Genomic DNA, 18,695 nt, shown 5'->3' on the forward strand with positions numbered 1-18,695 from the left:
AAGTCAACCCCTTCACTACCAGTGTCATTTTACAGTAACAGTGCATATGTATAGCACTGATTACTGCAGTAATGTCACTGGTAGCCCCAAAAGTGTCAAAAATGTCAGTCAAGGGTCCGATCTGTCCGCCGCAATGTCGCAGTACCGCAAAAAAAATTGCAGATCGCCGCCATTACGCGTTAAAAAAAAAAAACAACAAAAATGACAAAAATCTTTCCCTTTGTTAGTAAACGCGATAACTTTTGCGCAAACCAATCAAAATACGCTTTTTGTGATTTATTTTACCAAACATATGTAGCAGAAAACAAATTGACCGAAAATGTTAAAAATTTTGATTTTTACATTTTTTTTGGGGAATTTCATATTAAAAAATGTGAAAAATATTGTTATTTTTGCAAAATTGACGCTATTTTTTTGTTTTTAGCGCATGATCAAAAAATCGCACAGGTGATCAAATACCACTAAAAGAAAGCTCTGTTTGTGGGAAAAAAAGGACGTCAAATTCGTTTAGGTACAGCGTCGCACGACCGCGCAATTGTCCGTTAAAGTCACGCAGTGCCGAATCGCAAAATAGGCCCTGTTCAGGAAGGGGGTAAAATCTTCCGGGGCTTAAGTGGTTAAAAGAAACATTGTACACTACTTTTATATTACTACAGTGGTATTTAATGAAAACATAATATGAACTATTACAGAACTATTTTACGAGAAAAAAATTCTCAACCCATCCTATCTCACTCAATCATTGGAAAACAATTAAATTGTAACTAGAAAAAAAAAAAAATTTATACAGTCTAGAAAATTAATGCTGAATCTCACACTATCCTTATATCATTATAGAACAATTTCTGGAAATTTAAATTTAAAAAATGTATTGTCTAACTTCATAAAATAAAATAAAAATATTACACTAAGTTTATTTTACCACAGCGCTACTTCATGGAAACATACACTACCTTTAAATCAATAAAGAAAAATTTAATAAATATGAAAAATAATTCATGTTCTTTACACTAGAATATTACATAGTTACATAGTTGGTGAGGCTGAAAAAAGACACCGGTCCATCCAGTTCATCCTATGATGTGTGTGTGTGTTTGCTGTTAACCGTACATTGTATACCCCTGTATGTTGTACATTGTATACCCCTGTATGTTGTGGTCTCTAAGGTGCCCATCTAATAGTTTTTTGAAACTATCGATGCTCCCTGCTAACACCACTGCTTGTGGAAGAGAGTTCCACATCCTTACCTCTCTGACGGTATAGAACCCTTTACAAAGTTTAGGGTAAACCGCTTTCTCTTTTAATTTTAGTGAATGGCTTTTCAGCCTTTCGCTGAAAAGTTTGTTCCCTATGCTAGGGTCACCAGTACAGTATTTGTACATTGATATCATATCCCCCCTCAAGCGTCTCTTCTCCAGGGAGAATAAGTTCAATGCTTGTAGTCTTTCCTCATAGCTGATGCCCTCCATTCCCCTAATTATTTTTGTTGCCCTTCTCTGGACTTTCTCCAGTTCCGGCACTTCCTTCCTGAGGACCGGTGCCCAGAACTGGATGGCATACTTCAGATGTGGCCGGACCACATTTCGGAATTGTTTTATCTCTGGAGTGAATCCCCTTTTTTATACCATATATATGCCAGTATTCTGTTGGCTTTGCTTGCAGCAGCATCTGGGGGAATTCCATCCTAGATTCCCCCAGAGGTACTCCCCCTAGCGAGTAACTTGCATTTGTATTTCTGACACCCAAGTGTCAACCATACATTTTTCAACATTAAACCTCACTCGCCATGTAGTTGCCCACCCCATTATTTTGTCCAGGTCTTCTTGTAAGGTTTCCATGTCCTGTGTAGAAGATATTGCCCTGCTTAGCTTAGTATCATCCGCAAATACTGAGATTGTGCTGGTCACCCCATCCTCCAGATTGTTTATGATTAAATTAAACAGGATTGGTCCAATGACAGATCCTTGGGGGACCCCACTTTCCACATCCGACCAATCCGAGTACTCCCCATTTATCACCACCCTCTGGACTCACCCCTGAAGCCAGTTTTCAATCCAGGTGCTCATCCTATGATCCATACCTATGTACCTTAGTTTGTACAGTAAGCGTTTGTGGGGAACGGTGTCAAATGTCTTTGCAAAGTCCAGATACACCACATCCACAGGCTTTCCTTTATCTAGATGGCAACTCACTTCTTCATAGAAGGTTAATAGATTGGTCTGGCAAGATCGATTCTTTATGAATTCATGCTGATTTGATTACTACTAATGATACCGTTTTTATTACTAAAATCTTGTATATAGTCCCTTATCCTCCCCTCCAATAGCTTGCAGACTACTGATGTTAGGCTAACCAGCCTGTAGTTCCCAGGGATATGTCTCGGCCCTTTTTTAAAAATTGATACCACGTTGGCTTTTCTCCAATCAGCTAATACCATTCCCATCAGTAGACTGTCCTTAAAAATTAGAAGACGGTCTGGCTATCACCTGGCTGAGTTTCTGAAGGACCCTCGGCAGTGCTGTATTTTGGCCTAGGCCAACAAGGCCCAGGCCTAGGGCAGCACTTTGCAGGGGGGCAGCAAAAAAGCCGCCCCCCTCCACCTGAGACACTTTTGGCCACTGGTTGCCACCTCTCTCACCCCCCTCCTCTCTCTCTCTCTCTCCCCTCCTCTGTCTCACCCCTCCTTTCTCTCTCAACTGTCCTTTCTCTCACATCTCTCACACCCCATCTCTCTCTCACACCCCCCTCTCTCTCACACCCCCTCTCTCTCTCACGCTCCCCTATGTCTCTCACCCCCCCTCTCTCAACCCCTCCTCTCTCACCCCCCCCACCCCCTCTCTCTCTCTCATCCTCTCTCTCCCCCTCTCTCATCCCCCTTCTCTCTCCCTCCCTCCCTCACCTACCCCCCTCTCTCTCTCTCTCTCATCCCCCCCCCTCTCTCTCCCTCCCTCACCCACCCCCCTCTCTCTCTATCCCACCCTCTCTTACCCCCCCTCTCGTTAGATCTCAGGGGTTCATGCTGGGACTTGGAGTCCTTCAATTTTGGAGGGAGTCACATCCGTTAAAAAGGAAGGAGTGAGGCAAATTTACATAGGAGTCGGAAGGGGGCGCCCAATTTTAGTCTTGCCTAGGGCAGCACAAAACCAAAATACACCACTGAACCTCGGGTGTGAGCCATCTGGTCCCAGTGACTTATTTATGTTACGTTTTTCGAGTCTTGTTCTGAGTCTGTCTTCTGGTAACAATGAGGGTGCTTCCTGTGACGTGTTATTAACATTACAGTCTAGGTTACTGTATCCCCCCAATTCTTTTGTGAAGACTGACAAGAATAATTTTTTTCGAACCTCTGCCTTCTCTCTGTCCTTTATAGCCAGATTCCCTTCATTATCCTTCATGGGGCTATGTTCTGGCCTCACTTTCTTATAATTTATTTACTTAAAGAATTTCTTGGGGTTTTTCTTACTCTCTTCCGCTACGTGCCTTTCGTGTTCGATCTTAGCCACCTTGATTGCGCTCTTACATTTCTTATTGCATTCTTTGTAGTGCTGGAATGCTGCCAATGACCCCTCGGCTTTGTATTTCTTTAAGGCCTTTTATTTTGTTTTTATATGCATTTTTACGTTGGAGTTTAGCCACCCAGGGTTTCTTTTAGCTCTTTAAAACGTATTCCCTGTTGGAATGCACTGGCCAATACCTTTATTTAGTATGTTCTAAAAGCACTCCCATTTTTCTTCCATGTTCTTTGTTCCCAGGATTCTATCCCATTGAATATCATCTAGCAAAGAGCTCAGTTTAGGGAAATTGGCTCTTTTCAAGTTCTGTGTCTCTGTATTACCCTATATGTTTCCTAGTTCTGTGATTTATACTGAAACTAATTGACCTGTGGTGACTGTTTCCTAAATTGCCCCTTATTTCTACATCCTCAATCAGGTCTGTATTATTCGTAATCAGTAGGTCTAGTAACGCATTGTTTCTCGTTGGTGTGTTCACCATCTGACCCATGAAGTTGTCCTGCAAAACATTTAGGAAACATTTAGGAAATGACGAGCCTTAGACGAATGCGCAGTTCCTTCTGCTCAGTCTACATCTGGATAACTAAAATCCCCTATTATAATGATATTTCCCATCCTTGCTGCCATTCCAACCAGCTCCCTCTGGCTGGGGGGCCTATAGCATCTGCCCAATATTAATTTCTCCTTAGTATCTTCCGTTTGAAGCCCATTAAAAGAGAAATCTCACATTATCAATATAATATCAAGTAGTACTGTAAATAAAAATAGGGAAAGGTTAGAACCCCTGCTGGTTTTTATTGATATGTGTTTCCTGTAGGAGATTTTCTCTCATTTCCTGTCTGATGAAACTGTTGTCACAAGGACAGGAAGTGAGGGGCAATGTCTCTATTGGAGACCCGGACAGCAGTAAAAACTGACAGGGGATTTAATTGTTTTCCCTTGACTGTATTGACTTTATCTAAAATTAAAAAAAAAAAAAAAGTTTTGGCTAGGCTTAATGCATAGTAAGGGTGGGCCTTACCACGCACACGCCACACATACGTGTCCATGGTGGCCAAGAGCATACTTGCAGCACCGGCAGCTCCCGGTCTCTGCTGGTGGGATGGGTTTCCCATCATGTGACTGCTCTGACAGCCAATCACAATGATCACATGATCGGAAACCCTGTCTTGAGCTAATACCCAGTTAAAGGGCCACTGGATTAAAGGCGAACTCCAGCCAAAAACAACATGATAAAAATATGCAGCCTATTAAAAAATAAAGTAACAAAACTAGCTCATTCTTAAATATTCACTTTCAGATTTTGCCCGCAGTACTTTTTACTACCCTTAGATGTGTTCAGTCTGACATCCACACCATTAAACCCACTTCCTCTGAGCCCAGGTTGCTCAGTGAAAGGGGAAGCAGCACAGTGATGAGCTCTTCGAGCTCTTCTCTCTGCTCTCTCCTCGTCACCACGTAAACTGATTTGTTCTTCGTGCTGCTTCTCCCTCTCACACTCCAAAGAGTACTAGATATTGATACCAGGTCAAGTTCAGGATATTGCATTAGAGAAAATACAATTCATGATATATTAATTAGCTGCATTCATTTGTGCCTTTTATATCTGTTCATCTTTAAACTCAGAATAGCCCCTCATTCTAGCTGTGCAGTTTAATAGAAGACACTTACAGGCAAGAGACCCGTTTACATTCACCACGTTCTCGTACGAGTGACAGCGGCTCTCCGAGAGTGACCCCTTCCTCTCACTTTTTACGCTGGATCTCATGGTTGTCACTGCAATAAGACGATTGAAGTAATCAGTGGGTCAAAAAAAATTCTTACGATCCAATATTTCAATATTAAAGCATAAATAGGTGTTTGCCACTTCTGGAGCGCTTCTGTGCTTCTCTGAGTCAGATTTCCTAAACCCTGAATAGAAGCTAAAAAAAAGGATTTGTACCTGGGGAGGAACCTGTCTGTAAGAGGGGCTTCGTAGGTAAATGAATTTGGCACCAAGAGCACAAATCCCCAACTCTGCTCCTGTCCTGCTAGAACACTTTTCTCCCTCCTGCTGAGGCCGTTCCCTCCGGCATATGGGGGGGGGGGGGGGGGGAATAATTATTTGATGCCCTGCAGATATTGTAAGTTTGCCCACTTACAAAGAAATGAAGAGTCTATCAATTTTATCATAGTTGTATTTTAAATGATAGAGACAGAATATCAACCACAAATCCAGAAAAAACACATGACACAAATGCTATAAATTGATTTGCAGTTCAGTGAGTAAAATAAGTATTTGATCCCCAAGCAAAACATGACTTAGTAGTTGGTGGAGAAACCCTTGTTGGCAAGCATAGAGGTAGGACGTTTCTTGTAGTTGATGACCGGGTTTGCACACATCTCAGGAGGGATTTTGGTCAACTCTTCATTATAGATCTTCTCTGAATCATTAAGGTTTCTTGGCTGTCACTTGGCAACTCGAAGTTTCAGCTCCCTCCATAAATTTTCTATATGATTAACCACTTAAGCCCCGGAAGATTTTACCCCCTTCCTGACCAGGGCCTATTTTGCGATTCAGCACTGCGTGACTTTAACGGACAATTGCGCGGTTGTGCGATGCTGTACCTAAATGAATTTGACGTCCTTTTTTTCCCACAAACAGAGCTTTCTTTTGGTGGTATTTGATCACCTGTGCGATTTTTTGATCATGCGCTATAAACAAAAAAAGAGCATCAATTTTGCAAAAATAACAATATTTTTCACATTTTTTTATATGAAACTCCCCAAAAAAAAAAATGTAAAAATCAAAATTTTTTAACATTTTAGGCCAATTTGTTTTCTGCTACATATTTTTAGTAAAAAAAATCGCAAAAAGCGTATTTTGATTGGTTTGAGCAAAAGTTATTGCGTTTACTAACTAAGGGAAAGATTTTTGTCATTTTTGTTGTTTTAACGAGTAATGGCGGCGATCTGCGATTTTTTTTGCGGGACTGCGACATTGGGGCGGACCCTTGACTGACATTTTTGACACTTTTGGGGTTACCAGTGACATTACTACAGTAATCAGTGCTATACATATGCACTGTTACTGTAAAATGACACTGGCAGTAAAGGGGTTAACTTTTTTTTGAGAGGGAGGGGTTAAGTGTGTCCCTAGGGGCGTGCTTCTAACTGTGATTGGCTGTGGCTTGAGGTGTAAGAACAGAGATCAACGGTCCTACATAGTAGAACCATATGATCACTATTCTTACACAGGGAAGAATGACAGGCGGCTTGTTTACATTAGCCGCCTGCCTTTCTCCCGGTGTAACGGATGATCGCGAGTGCCCGGCGGACCGCACACGCGCGGGGGGGGGTCCGTGACCAAGCGGGAGCGCGCATCCGGCGGCGCGCGCTCACTCCCCAGAGCCTCACAGGCTAGTGACGTACCCATACGTCACTTTGCCTGTGAGGGGCTGACCGCCACAGTATATGTACAAGTGGTTAAGGTCTGGAGACCTTAATGTGCTTCTTCTTGTGCTACACCTTTGTTGCCTTAGCGGTATGTTTTGGGCCATTGTTATGCTGAAAGACCCATTCATGACCCATCTTCAGTGTTCTGGCTGAGGGAAGAAGGTTTATAATACATGACACGTCCATTGGCCCATCAATGCGGCAAAGTCGGCTTGTTCCTTTAGCAGAGAAACAGCCTCAAAGGATCATGTTATTGCCTACTGTACATGCTTGGCTGTAGGGATGGTGTTCTTGGTGTCATAGTCAGCATTTTTCTTCCTCCAAACACAGTGAGTTCAAATTTGGTCTCATCTGATCATAGCACTTTCTCCCAATCCTTCTATGAATTATTTAGATGTTCATTGACAAACTTCAGATGGGTCTGTACGTGTGCCTTCTTGAGGAGGGGGACCTTGTGGGCGCTGCAGGATTTAAATCCTTGGCGGCGTATTGTGTTACCAATGGTTTGTTTGGTGACAGTGGTCCGAATTGCCTTGAGATAATTTATAATATCCTCCCGTGTAGTTCTAGACTGATTCCTCACTTTACCCATGATCATTCTTACCCCATGAGATGAAATCTTGCATGGAGCTCCAGACCGAGGGCGATTGATGGTTATTTTGCATTTCCATTCGGGAATAATCAATCCAACAGTTGTCTCTTTCTCACCAAGCTTCTTGCTGATGGTCTTGTAACCCATTCCAGCCTTGTGCAGGTCTACAATCGTGTCCCTGACGTTCTTTGACAGCTCTTTGGTCTTGCCCATGATGGTGATGTTTGAATGGAAGAAAGATTCTGTGGACAGGTGTTTTGTATACACATAACGAATTGTAGTTAGGAGCACCTTCTGAAATTGACAGTAATCTATGTACTATATGAGCACCTACTGTAGCCAGTGTCTGGAAGCCAGAATTATTGGTAGGGGGATCAAATACTTTTTTTTACTCACTGAACTGCAACTCACTTTATAACATTTGTATCATGTGTTTTTTCTGGATTTTCTCTATCATTTAACCACTTAAGTCTCCTCTTCCCAAGGTCATTAGTACTCACAGGACTATGCTCTCTGTAGTCACCTGCTTGCTAGATACACATACCTCCCAACATTCTGAGATGAAAACGAGGGGCACCTATTAGCAAAAGTATGTAGGCATAGCAAGAAGAGGATTGTCAGAGGAAAGCTCACAAGCATTGCATCCCTTAAATGGGCATAGAACACACAAAAGAGTTGCTCCCTCAGCTGGGATTTTTTTTAGGTGCCAATAACAGGTAGGGTAAGGTATGGAGGAGCACAGTGAGCCTTGGGGGCATGGGAGTCAAACACACTACACCTATCAGGATGGAGCCAGCACACTTTGGCCCTGGACAGGGCAGGAGGCAGGGAGCAGTGGGCTTGTACTCAGAAGGAGCCGGCTGTAGGCCTTCTGTCCCTTATGGAGGTGTTGCTAGGGCCAGTGCTGTATTTTGGCCTAGGCCAATAAGGCCCAGGCCTAGGGCGGCACTTTGCAAGGGGGCAGCGAAAAAGCTGCCCCCCCCCCCTCCACCTGAGACTCTATTGGCCACTGGTTGCTATAGCCGCCTCTCTCCCCCCCTCTCTCTCACTCACCCCCTCTCTCTCACCCCTCCTCTCTCTCATCCCCCTCTATCTCTCTCTCTCTCATCCCCCCTCTCTCTCCCCCCCCTCTCTCATCCCCTCTCTCTCTCATCCCCCCTCTCTCTCTCATCCCCCTCTCTCAACCCACTCTCTCTCACCCCCTCTCTCTCTCATCCCCCTCTCTCCATTATCCCCCTCTCTCTCACTCTTTCATTCCCCCCCCCCTCTCTCTCACCCCCCTCTCTTTCATCCCTGCCTCTCTCTCCTCCTCTCTCTCATCCCCCCTCTTTCTCTCATCCCCCCTCTCTCTCTCCCTCCCTCACCCCCCCTCTCTCTCCCTCAACCTTCTCTCTCTCTCACCCCCTCTCGGGAGATCTCAGGGGTTCATGCTGGGACTTGTAGTCCTTCAATTTTGGAGGGAGTCACATCCGTTAAAAAAGGAGTGGGACACATTTACATAGGAGGGGGGGGGCACCCAATTTTAGTCTTGCCTAGGGCAGCACAAAACCAAAATACACCACTGGCTTGGGCCAATTGCACAAGGCCTTTTAGGCTAGGTGGGGGATCCGTGTGTGACAGCTTCCCTGGAGGGTTCACAGGAGAGAAGTACCCATAGCTCCCAACTGTCTCTGATTTCAAAGGACTGTCCCTCTCTCCCTCTTTCTCTCCTTCCTCCCCCTCAGCAGCGCTCTGTGAGTGGATTTAGGAAGCAACCATCTCTCTCAGAGGTGTGTCTTTGAGGAATAAATATATTTTATGGGGGAATATAACCCATTGATATCCTTACTAATCAATCTCTTGAACTTTATGACATTTTTGAATATGTATGGACTCTTTTTGCCTTACATTCGATTCCCTGATGTCTGTCCTACATTAATATTCTTAATAAATAATCCAATGCTTATAATATCTGTATTGAGTTTATTTTATTTTTTAGTTATATATTTATTCATCAGTTAAGAGATTTGGGGTTCTGGGAGATTCTTTAAATGGATCTATGTATAAAAACTTTTACCAAATATATTGTTTATAATTAAATAGGTTCTGAAATCTCCCTTCTGCGGCCAACATATGAGTGTCCCAATTTACAACCAACTGCCGTGTTTTCATCTGACTTTTTTTACTGGGAATTATTAAATTCCATAAAACAAGTTGCAATCTGCATGAATAGTTAGTCAAACATACAGTGGTAAAAAGCCCCTTATCAATCTTTACATATCTTGTTACAATGTATTGTTATCTATGTATTACCTAGATTATATGTATTATTTTTAATGTGTGCTATTGGGTTAAATTTATATGCTTTGTTATATATGGTCTATATTTGTAAATACTCAGACTGAGTGAATCAGAGCTGGTTCACACTGCCGCGACCATAAGTCGCCCCATGTCGGAGCGACTTTTTACCGCGATTTTAGCTCGACTTCAGCGCGACTTGTGAATTATTTTGATCGACTTATATGACAGACGACTTTGTGTTTGGCCAATCAGAATATGGTGTGTTGTGACCTAATTCCCCTTTTCTGTTTTTTTTTACTCATTTCCTCATTGCCCACCAGTGCCACGTATCAGTGTCCACCAGTGCCACTGCCCACCAGTGACACGTATGTGTCCACCAGTGCCACATATCAGTGCCACGAATCTGTGTCCACCAGTTCCACGTATCAGTGCCACGTATCAGTGCCACAAATCAGTGTCCACCAGTGCCACATATCAGTGCCACGTATCAGTGTCCACCAGTGCCACGTATCAGTGCCACGAATCAGTGTCCACCAGTGCCACATATCAGTGCCACGTATCAGTGCCACGTATCAGTCTATTATCTCTTGTAGTATATAGTGTTCCATGTAATATGTATATAGTAAGGTATATATCCTCCAGGTAGTAGTTGTACTCTCTTGTAGTATAGTGTTCCCTGTAATGTGTATATAGTCTATATACATATTACAGGGAACACTATATACTACAAGAGAGTACAACTACTACCTGGAGTATATACCTTACTATATACATATTACATGGAACACTATATACTACAAGAGACTCTTTTAGTATATAGTGTTCCCTGTAATATGTATATAGTAAGGTATATCCTCCAGGTAGTAGTTGTACTCTCTTGTAGTATATATTGATCCCTGTAATATGTATATAGTAAGGTATATCCTCCAGGTAGTAGTTGTACTCTCTTGTAGTATATATTGATCCCTGTAATATGTATATAGTAAGGTATATACTCCAGGTAGTAGTTGTACTCTCTTGTAGTATATATTGATCCCTGTAATATGTATATAGTAAGGTATATCCTCCAGGTAGTAGTTGTACTCTCTTGTAGTATATATTGATCCCTGTAATATGTATATAGTAAGGTATATACTCCAGGTAGTAGTTGTACTCTCTCGTAGTATATAGTGTTCCCTGTAATCAATAATCCATAGTGTTTTCGTACTGTAATTTCTTGTTTTTTAATTCCTTGTGTTTCACGCTCATGTTATGTTGTCCAAACGTTGTGTTAATATTTAAACACTGATTTTGTTTGAGGTACCAATAAAAATAAATATCGCCTTATCGATAACTTGCATTTTTATTCTCTTGCGTGATTGTGTAGGCAGGGGGCCCCAGTGCACTGCATTGCCCAGGGGCCTATAAGGCTCTTAAGATGGCACTGAGTATCCCCAAATCTTATGTTTACCTCTTTCTGCATTTCTGACTTTCTGGGATGGTGCAGAATTCGGAGTATTCCTAAGAAAGAAACATTGTTACTGTCATCATAGATTCGCCATTGTATCGAATATTCAAGCCCACTTCCAGTACTTATATGGGAACCATTTGCAAAATAATTAAATTATGATTCAGTTCAGCCAGTCTTGTTTTTCACACACCTCTGTCACCACACACAGCCAGGAGGGTGACCGCATTGTCCACTTTTGTGGATTTGAAGGCTCTTGTGTCACCTGTTCATGGGGCAATAAAGCAACAGTATAATGGGGCTCAGTAGTCAAAGAGGTGACACAGGAAGTGACAAAACTGCAGCCATGAATAAGGCAAAGTGTGATACTTTGATATTTGTGATTCTCGTAACCACTTAAAGCAGTTGTATCCTCAAAAAAAAAAAACCCTGCAGGACAATGGCATAATGTGCTAGTATGCTTTGCATACTAGCACATCATGAAATACTTACCTTAGAATGAAGCCCCCACACGGTCGCCCGGACACCACTGAGGGAGCTGACATCTTCCCTCGGCGTCTCTTCCGGGTTTCGGCGGCTCCGGTGCTGTGAGTGGCCGGAGCCGTGATTACGTCATTCCCACGCATGCGTGCAGGAGTTCACTTTCCGGCAAGGAGCTCGGAATTTTACCTACGGGTAAGCCTTATTATAGGCCTTATTATAGGCTTACCTGTAGGTAAAAGTTAAAAAGCGGAGTATACTACCACTTTAAGGACCCAGCCATTTTCTGACATTTGTTGTTCACAAGTTCAAATCAGTATTTTTTGCTTGACCGTGACTTAAAATCCCCAAACATTATATATTTTTATTTTAGCAGAGATGGTTTATGAAACAAACAAGATGTGCTTTAACTGCAGATTTTCAGCTTTAATTTGAGGGTATTTACATCCAAATCAGGTGAACGGTGTAGGAATTACAACAGTTTGTATATGTGCCTCCCACTTTTTAAGGGACCAAAAGTAATGGGACAGATTAACAATCATAAATCAAACTTTCACTTTTTAATACTTGGTTGCAAATCCTTTGCAGTTAATTACAGCCTGAAGTCTGGAACACATAGACATCACCAGACGCTGGGTTTCATCGATGGTGATGCTCTGCCAGGCCTCTACTGCAACTGTCTTCAGTTCCAGCTTGTTCTTGGGGCATTTTCCCTTCAGTTTTGTCTTCAGCAAGTGAAAGGCATGCTCAATCGGATTCAGGTCAGGTGATTGACTTGGCCATTGCAGAACATTTCACTTCTTTCCCTTAAAAAACTCTTTGGTTGCTTTCGCAGTATGCTTCGGGTCATTGTCCATCTGCACTGTGAAGCGCCGTCCAATGAGTTCTGAAGCATTTGGCTGAATATGAGCAGATAATATTCCCCGAAACACTTCAGAATTCATCCTGCTGCTTTTGTCAGCAGTCACATCATCAATAAATACAAAAGAACCAGTTCCATTGGCAGCCATACATGCCCACGCCATGACACTACCACCACCATGCTTCACTGATGAGGTGGTATGCTTTGGATCATGAGCAGTTCCTTTCCTTCTCCATACTCTTCTCTTCCCATCACTCTGGTACAAGTTGATCTTGGCCTCATCTGTCTATAGGATGTTCCAGAACTGTGAAGGCTTTTTTAGATGTTGTTTGGCAAACTCTAATCTGGCCTTCCTGTTTTTGAGGCTCACCAATGGTTTACATCTTGTGGTGAACCCTCTGTATTCACTCTGGTGAAGTCTTCTCTTGATTGTTGACTTTGACACACATACACCTACCTCCTGGAGAGTGATCTTGATCTGGCCAACTGTTGTAAAGGGTGTTTTCTTCACCAGGGAAAGAATTCTTCGGTCATCCACCTCAGTTGTTTCTGTGGTCTTCCGGGTCTTTTGGTGTTGCTGAGCTCACCGGTGCTTTCTTTCTTTTTAAGGATGTTCCAAACAGTTGATTTGGCCACACCTAATGTTTTTGCTATCTCTCTGATGGATTTGTTTTGTTTTTTTCAGCCTAATGATGGCTTGCTTCACTGATAGTGACAGCTCTTTGGATCTCATATTGAGAGTTGACAGCAACAGATTCCAAATGCAAATAGCACACTTGAAATGAACTCTGGATCTTTTATCTGCTCCTTGTAAATGGGATAATGAGGGAATAACACACACCTGGCCATGGAACAGCTGAGCAGCCAATTGTCCCATTACTTTTAGTCCCTTAAAAAGTGGGAGGCACATATACAAACTGTTGTAATTCCTACACCTTTCATCTGATTTGGATGTAAATACCCTCAAATTAAAGCTGGAAGTCTGCAGTTAAAGCACATCTTGTTTGTTTCATTTCAAATCCATTGTGGTGGTGTATAGAGCCAAAAAGATTAGAATTGTGTCGATGTCCCAATATTTATGGACCTGATTGTATACCCCAGTTTTTTTGTATAATGTGAAAGATGATGTTACACTGATTAAATAGAAACCTAACATGTCACGCTTTTAAATTGCGCACTGGCGATACTTAAAAATCTCAGTAGGCGACACTTTAAAAATGTCTACAGGTTACCAGTTTGGAGGTACAGAGGAGGTCTTGTACTAAAATTATTTCTCTTGCTCTGATGCTCCTAGCGATATCTCATGTATGCTGCAAACATCTTTTACATATGTGGGCGTGGCCTACGTATACGTTCACTACTGTGTGCGAGCATGCAGGGACTGGGGCCCTTTACATTTTTTTTTTTTTTTTACATTTATTTTATTATATTTTTTTTAATTTTTACACTGTTCCTAGCGCAAGAAATGTAAACACCCCTTGTGATAATAATAAAGCATGACAGGTCACCTTTATGGAGAGATATACTGCGGCAGGCTGGCTCGGCTGCGCGAACCGCCGGACCTGTACGTAGGTTTGTGGGAGCGCTCCTGGGGGCGCGCACCCGCCGCATTAGAAAGCGAGGAAGCTGGTCCATGGGGCCGGCGGCCGCGATTGCCACCGGCCACCCGTGATCGATCCCTGCTGAGAGAGAAGAATGGTCAGCGGTTGTAAACACAGCTGACCGTTCTTTTCTCTGAAATGATCACAGAGCGCCTGTGATCCTTCTATATAGGATCCCAGGTCTCTATGGTCATTTCACAAGTCCCTCCCCCATACAGTTAGAAAACACTACCCTAGGCTTACACTTAACCCCTTGATCACCCCTAGGTTAACCCCTTCCCTGCCAGTGTCATTCATACAGTAACAGTGCATATTTTTAGCTCTGATTACTGTAGTAATGTCACTGGTCCCCCCCCCCCCAAAAGAGTCAAAAATGTCAGTTAGGAGTCCAATTTGTCCGCCGCAATGTCGCAGTCCTGCTAAAAAACGCAGAGCGCCGCCATTACTAGTAATAATAAATAAATAAATAAAAATGACATAAATCTTTCCCGTAGGTTGTAGACGGGATAACTTTTGTGCAAACCAATCAAAATACGCTTATTGCGATTTTTTTTTTAACCAAAAATATGTAGCAGAAAACAAATTGGCCTAAAAGGATGAAAAAATTAGATTTTTACATTTTTCTTTTTTGGGAATGTTATATAGCAGAATGTGAAAAATATTGTTTTTTTTTTTTCAGAATTGTCGCTCTTTTTTTTTTTCGTAGCGCAAAAAATAAAAATCGCACAGGTGATCAAATACCACCAAAAGAAAGCTCTGTTTGTGGGGGAAAAAAGGACGTAAATTTAGTTTAGGTACAGCGTCGCACGACCGCGCATTTGTCCGCTAAATTAACGCAGTGTCGAATTGCAAAATAGGGCCTGGTCAGAAAAAGGGGGCAAATCCTTCCGGGGCTGAAGTGGTTAAAGTAACACAGAGCCGAATCGCAAGAAATGGCCTCGTCATTAAGGGGGAAAAATCTTTCCGGTCCAGAAGTGGTTAAAAGCAAAAGATCAAAAAAAAATAATTATCTTTTGCTTTAAGTAAAAAAAAACAATGTTTACATGGCTCGAGAACCAAAAGTGACATTGACGTCACTCTGGTCCTCCAAGGGCATAGAGATGAGCTGGGGCCATCTTCCCATTGCAGAAACCCTGCCGACCTCAGAGGGTTCCCAGGCTCAGCGATCGGTAATGTTAGCCCGGGAACCACCGGGAAGACGGGGGCAGAGCAATGATGTGCCGGCGTTACTGGAGGGGGTGCATGTAGGCAGGAAGTGGCTGAAAGAGGCTGGAGGAGATCAGCAGCACTGAGATGGAGAAAAGAATACTAATCAGTGAAAAAGAAAGACATGGCCGTTGTCTATGGGAACGATTATATCACTTACTTGTTCAGTTGGTCTTTAATCATCTGAATGGGTACTGAGGGGAAAAAAACAATGTACAGTATATACAGAGTGAGAGGAGGGAGGATACAGAATATAAAAAAAAAACATGCACAGCAATATTACAGCAATACATTCTGATATGAGTGTACCTACTGCCTAGAATAACACAGTTTTAATTGCAAGCTCCTTTGTCTGGGGAAAAAAATATCATAAAGAAAGTGATCTGAAACAAAAGGGAAGAAAGTGTAAGCAGGTGCAGTCTACTTTCTCCACTGCAGGTGGCGCACTGTTTTTGGAGAGGATGTCAAGAGAGTTCCTCTATGGTTTGCCATATCATGTGACTCTGGCAGCCATCTTGGGTCAGGCAGAGCCTTTTTTGCCGTGCTTTTGCGAGTTGGCAGAGTAGGGGCAGGTACCCTGCCTATTAGGGAAATTAGAAGGAGTAAGGGAAAGGTTCCTGATGAGGAGGGAAAGTGTAGGGACGCATCTCCTTTAGACTTCATCCCATTTGGGCACAAGACGGCCAGGCCAAATTCTGCTCTCTTATTAGACAATGTCAGTCCGGCTGATACCTGCTCTCCTCACATTTGCTGTGAACTGTTCCTGTACTGTCTCAATGCATGTTCTTCACTGCACCTGACTGTAAGAATTAACATTGCCGTACCACGCTGCACCCCACCTACAAAAGGTAAGACACAACCTAAGACAGCAGCCCATGCCAGTCTTTACCCCCTCCATGTATCCAGCTTCTCCTCCGGATTTCCAGGCCTTACCCCTTCCACATTTCCAGCTCTTACTTCCTCCATATTTCCAGCCCTTACATCCTCCATATTTCCCCCCTCCATATTTCCTGCCCTTACCCCATCCACAGTGGCGTACCAATAGGGGGGGCGGTCCGCCCCGGGTGCCACACATTAGGGGGGTGTCAGGGAAGATCAGGGTGACACCCGGGGGCCGGCCGCCAGACTGCTTCCACCGCGGAGGAGGAGGAACTGTTTAAAGCAGAGAAGATGTGAGAGAGACTCACTGTCACTCCCGAGCCCTGAATACACAGCGATCGGCGCTGCCGCAGTTTACTGTGCTGGTTAATGAGAAGGTGATTGGTTGCTAGGACCGCCTATCAACCAATCACCTCACCTGCTCATTAACCAGCACAGTAACTTCTGCAGTTCCCGCCGAGGCGCCGATCGCTGTATTCAGGGCTCAGAGTGACAGTGAGTCTCTCACATCCTCTCTGCTTTAAACAGTTCCTCCTCCTCCGCTCTCCTCCTAAAAAGGTAGGGGGGGGGCTTTGTATTGTAAAGGGGTTATTTTGAGGGGGCGGGGGGGGGGCTTTGTATTGTAAAGGGGTTATTTTGAGGGGGGGGTGACTTTGTATTGTAAAGGGGTTATTTTGAGGGGGGGTGACTTTGTATTGTAAAGGGGTTATTTTGAGGGGGGGGTGACTTTGTATTGTAAAGGGGTTCTTTGGAGGGGAGGGGGTGACTTTGTATTGTAAAGGGGTTCTTTGGAGGGGGGGCTTTGTATTGTAAAGGGGTTCTTTTTTTGGGGGGGTGGCTTTGTATTGTATAGGGGTTCTATGGGGGGCTTTGTATTGTATAGGGGTTCTATAGGGGGATTTATTGTAGAGGGGTTCTATTGGTGGGGGCTTTGTATTGTAAACGGGTTATATTGGGGGGCTGTGTAATGTAAAGGGTTGTATGGGGGATGGGGCTGTGTAATGTAAAGGGTTCCAATGGGGGGCTGTGTAATGTAAAGGGTTCCAATGGGGGGCTGTGTAATGTAAAGGGGTCCAGGGGTACGGGGGCTGTGTAATGTAAAGGGGTCCAGGGGTACAGGGGCTGTGTAATGTAAAGGGGTCCAGGGGTACAGGGGCTGTGTAATGTAAAGGGGTCCAGGGGTAAGGGGGCTGTGTAATGTAAAAGGTGGTCTCCATACATTTTACACGTGACACGTCAATGTTCGTCGCCTGGGGGGGGTGCCAGATATAGGATCCGCCCCGGGTGCCAAATGCTCTAGGTACACCCCTGCCCATCCATATGTCTCCCCCTTACCCCCTCCATATTTCCCGCCCTTACCCTCTCCATATTTCCAGCCTTCACCCCCTTCCTCCCCATTTCCAGTCCTTACCTCCTCCACATTTCCAGCCTTTACCCCCTCCATATTTCAAGCCCTTACCCCCTCCACATTTCCCACCCTTACCCCCTCCACATTTTCAGCCCTTACCCCCTCCATATTTCCAACCCTTATCCCCTCCACATTTCTCACCCTTACCCCCTCCACATTTCTCACCCTTACCCCCTCCATATTTTCAATCCTTACCCCCTCCATATTTCCAACCCTTACCCCTTCCATATTTCCAGCCCTTACCCCTTCCATATTTACAGCCCTTACCCCCTCCATATTTCCAGCCCTTACCTCTTCCATATTTCCAGCCCTTACCCCCTCCATATTTCCAGCCCTTACCTCTTCCATATTTCCAGCCCATACCCCCTCCATATTTCCAGCCCATACCCCCTCCATATTTCCAGCCCTTACCTCTTCCATATTTCCAGCCCTTACCCCTTCCATATTTCCAGCCCATACCCCCTCCATTTTTCCAGCCTATACCCCCTCCATATTTCCAGCCCATACCCCCTCCATATTTCCAGCTGTGTAAATAAAACCTTAACACAGTGTCACAATGTAATGAGAATAGATGATAGAACGAGGTGCCTTCACCGTCTCCCTGACATTGGCATCAGATTGGATTTCATGAGAAGTTTACAGCAAGAGCTCAGGATGCAGAAAACGCAATGAATGTTCTCATGACATTTCCGCCTTAGTAAGAAGCGCAGAATGCAGCACGGAGCGAAGGGGGGGCGGAGGAACGCGGTCAGGTTGGTTTCCTGTCACCTTCAGGCTTGGTGTTGCTCTGAGAAAGAAAACCGAATGCAGACGTGATAATGAAAGTGTCTGCAACCAGCAAACTTCTTATATTTCTTCTCTTCTGGTCCGTTACATCCACCATTGGCAGTGTTTTATTGTAGCTGCTCAAATGCAGAAAAATACGTGTTGATCCTGCCAAAAATACATTTGCTTTCTGCCTGTGCTAATTTTTTGCATTATTGTCAGCAAACT

At 43.7% G+C, this 18,695-nt stretch overlaps 1 protein-coding gene across 1 annotated transcript in view; it reads right to left on the bottom strand.

Moving 5' to 3' along the window:
- Positions 1 to 18,695, bottom strand: part of LOC309558176 (uncharacterized protein) — a 57,146-nt gene that overhangs the window by 13,559 nt on the left and 24,892 nt on the right. Inside the window, exons 6-8 of the mRNA XM_082261189.1 lie at positions 15,576 to 15,609; positions 11,270 to 11,319; positions 5,184 to 5,288 (exon numbers count right to left, since the gene is read on the bottom strand). Coding sequence (XP_082117315.1) covers positions 5,184 to 5,288; positions 11,270 to 11,319; positions 15,576 to 15,609 — 189 coding nt within the window. The remainder of the gene's footprint in view (positions 1 to 5,183; positions 5,289 to 11,269; positions 11,320 to 15,575; positions 15,610 to 18,695) is intronic.

The sequence above is a fragment of the Pelophylax lessonae genome (assembly GCF_965119305.1).
Source record: "Pelophylax lessonae genome assembly, chromosome: 6".
Classification (NCBI taxonomy): Eukaryota; Metazoa; Chordata; class Amphibia; order Anura; family Ranidae; genus Pelophylax; species Pelophylax lessonae.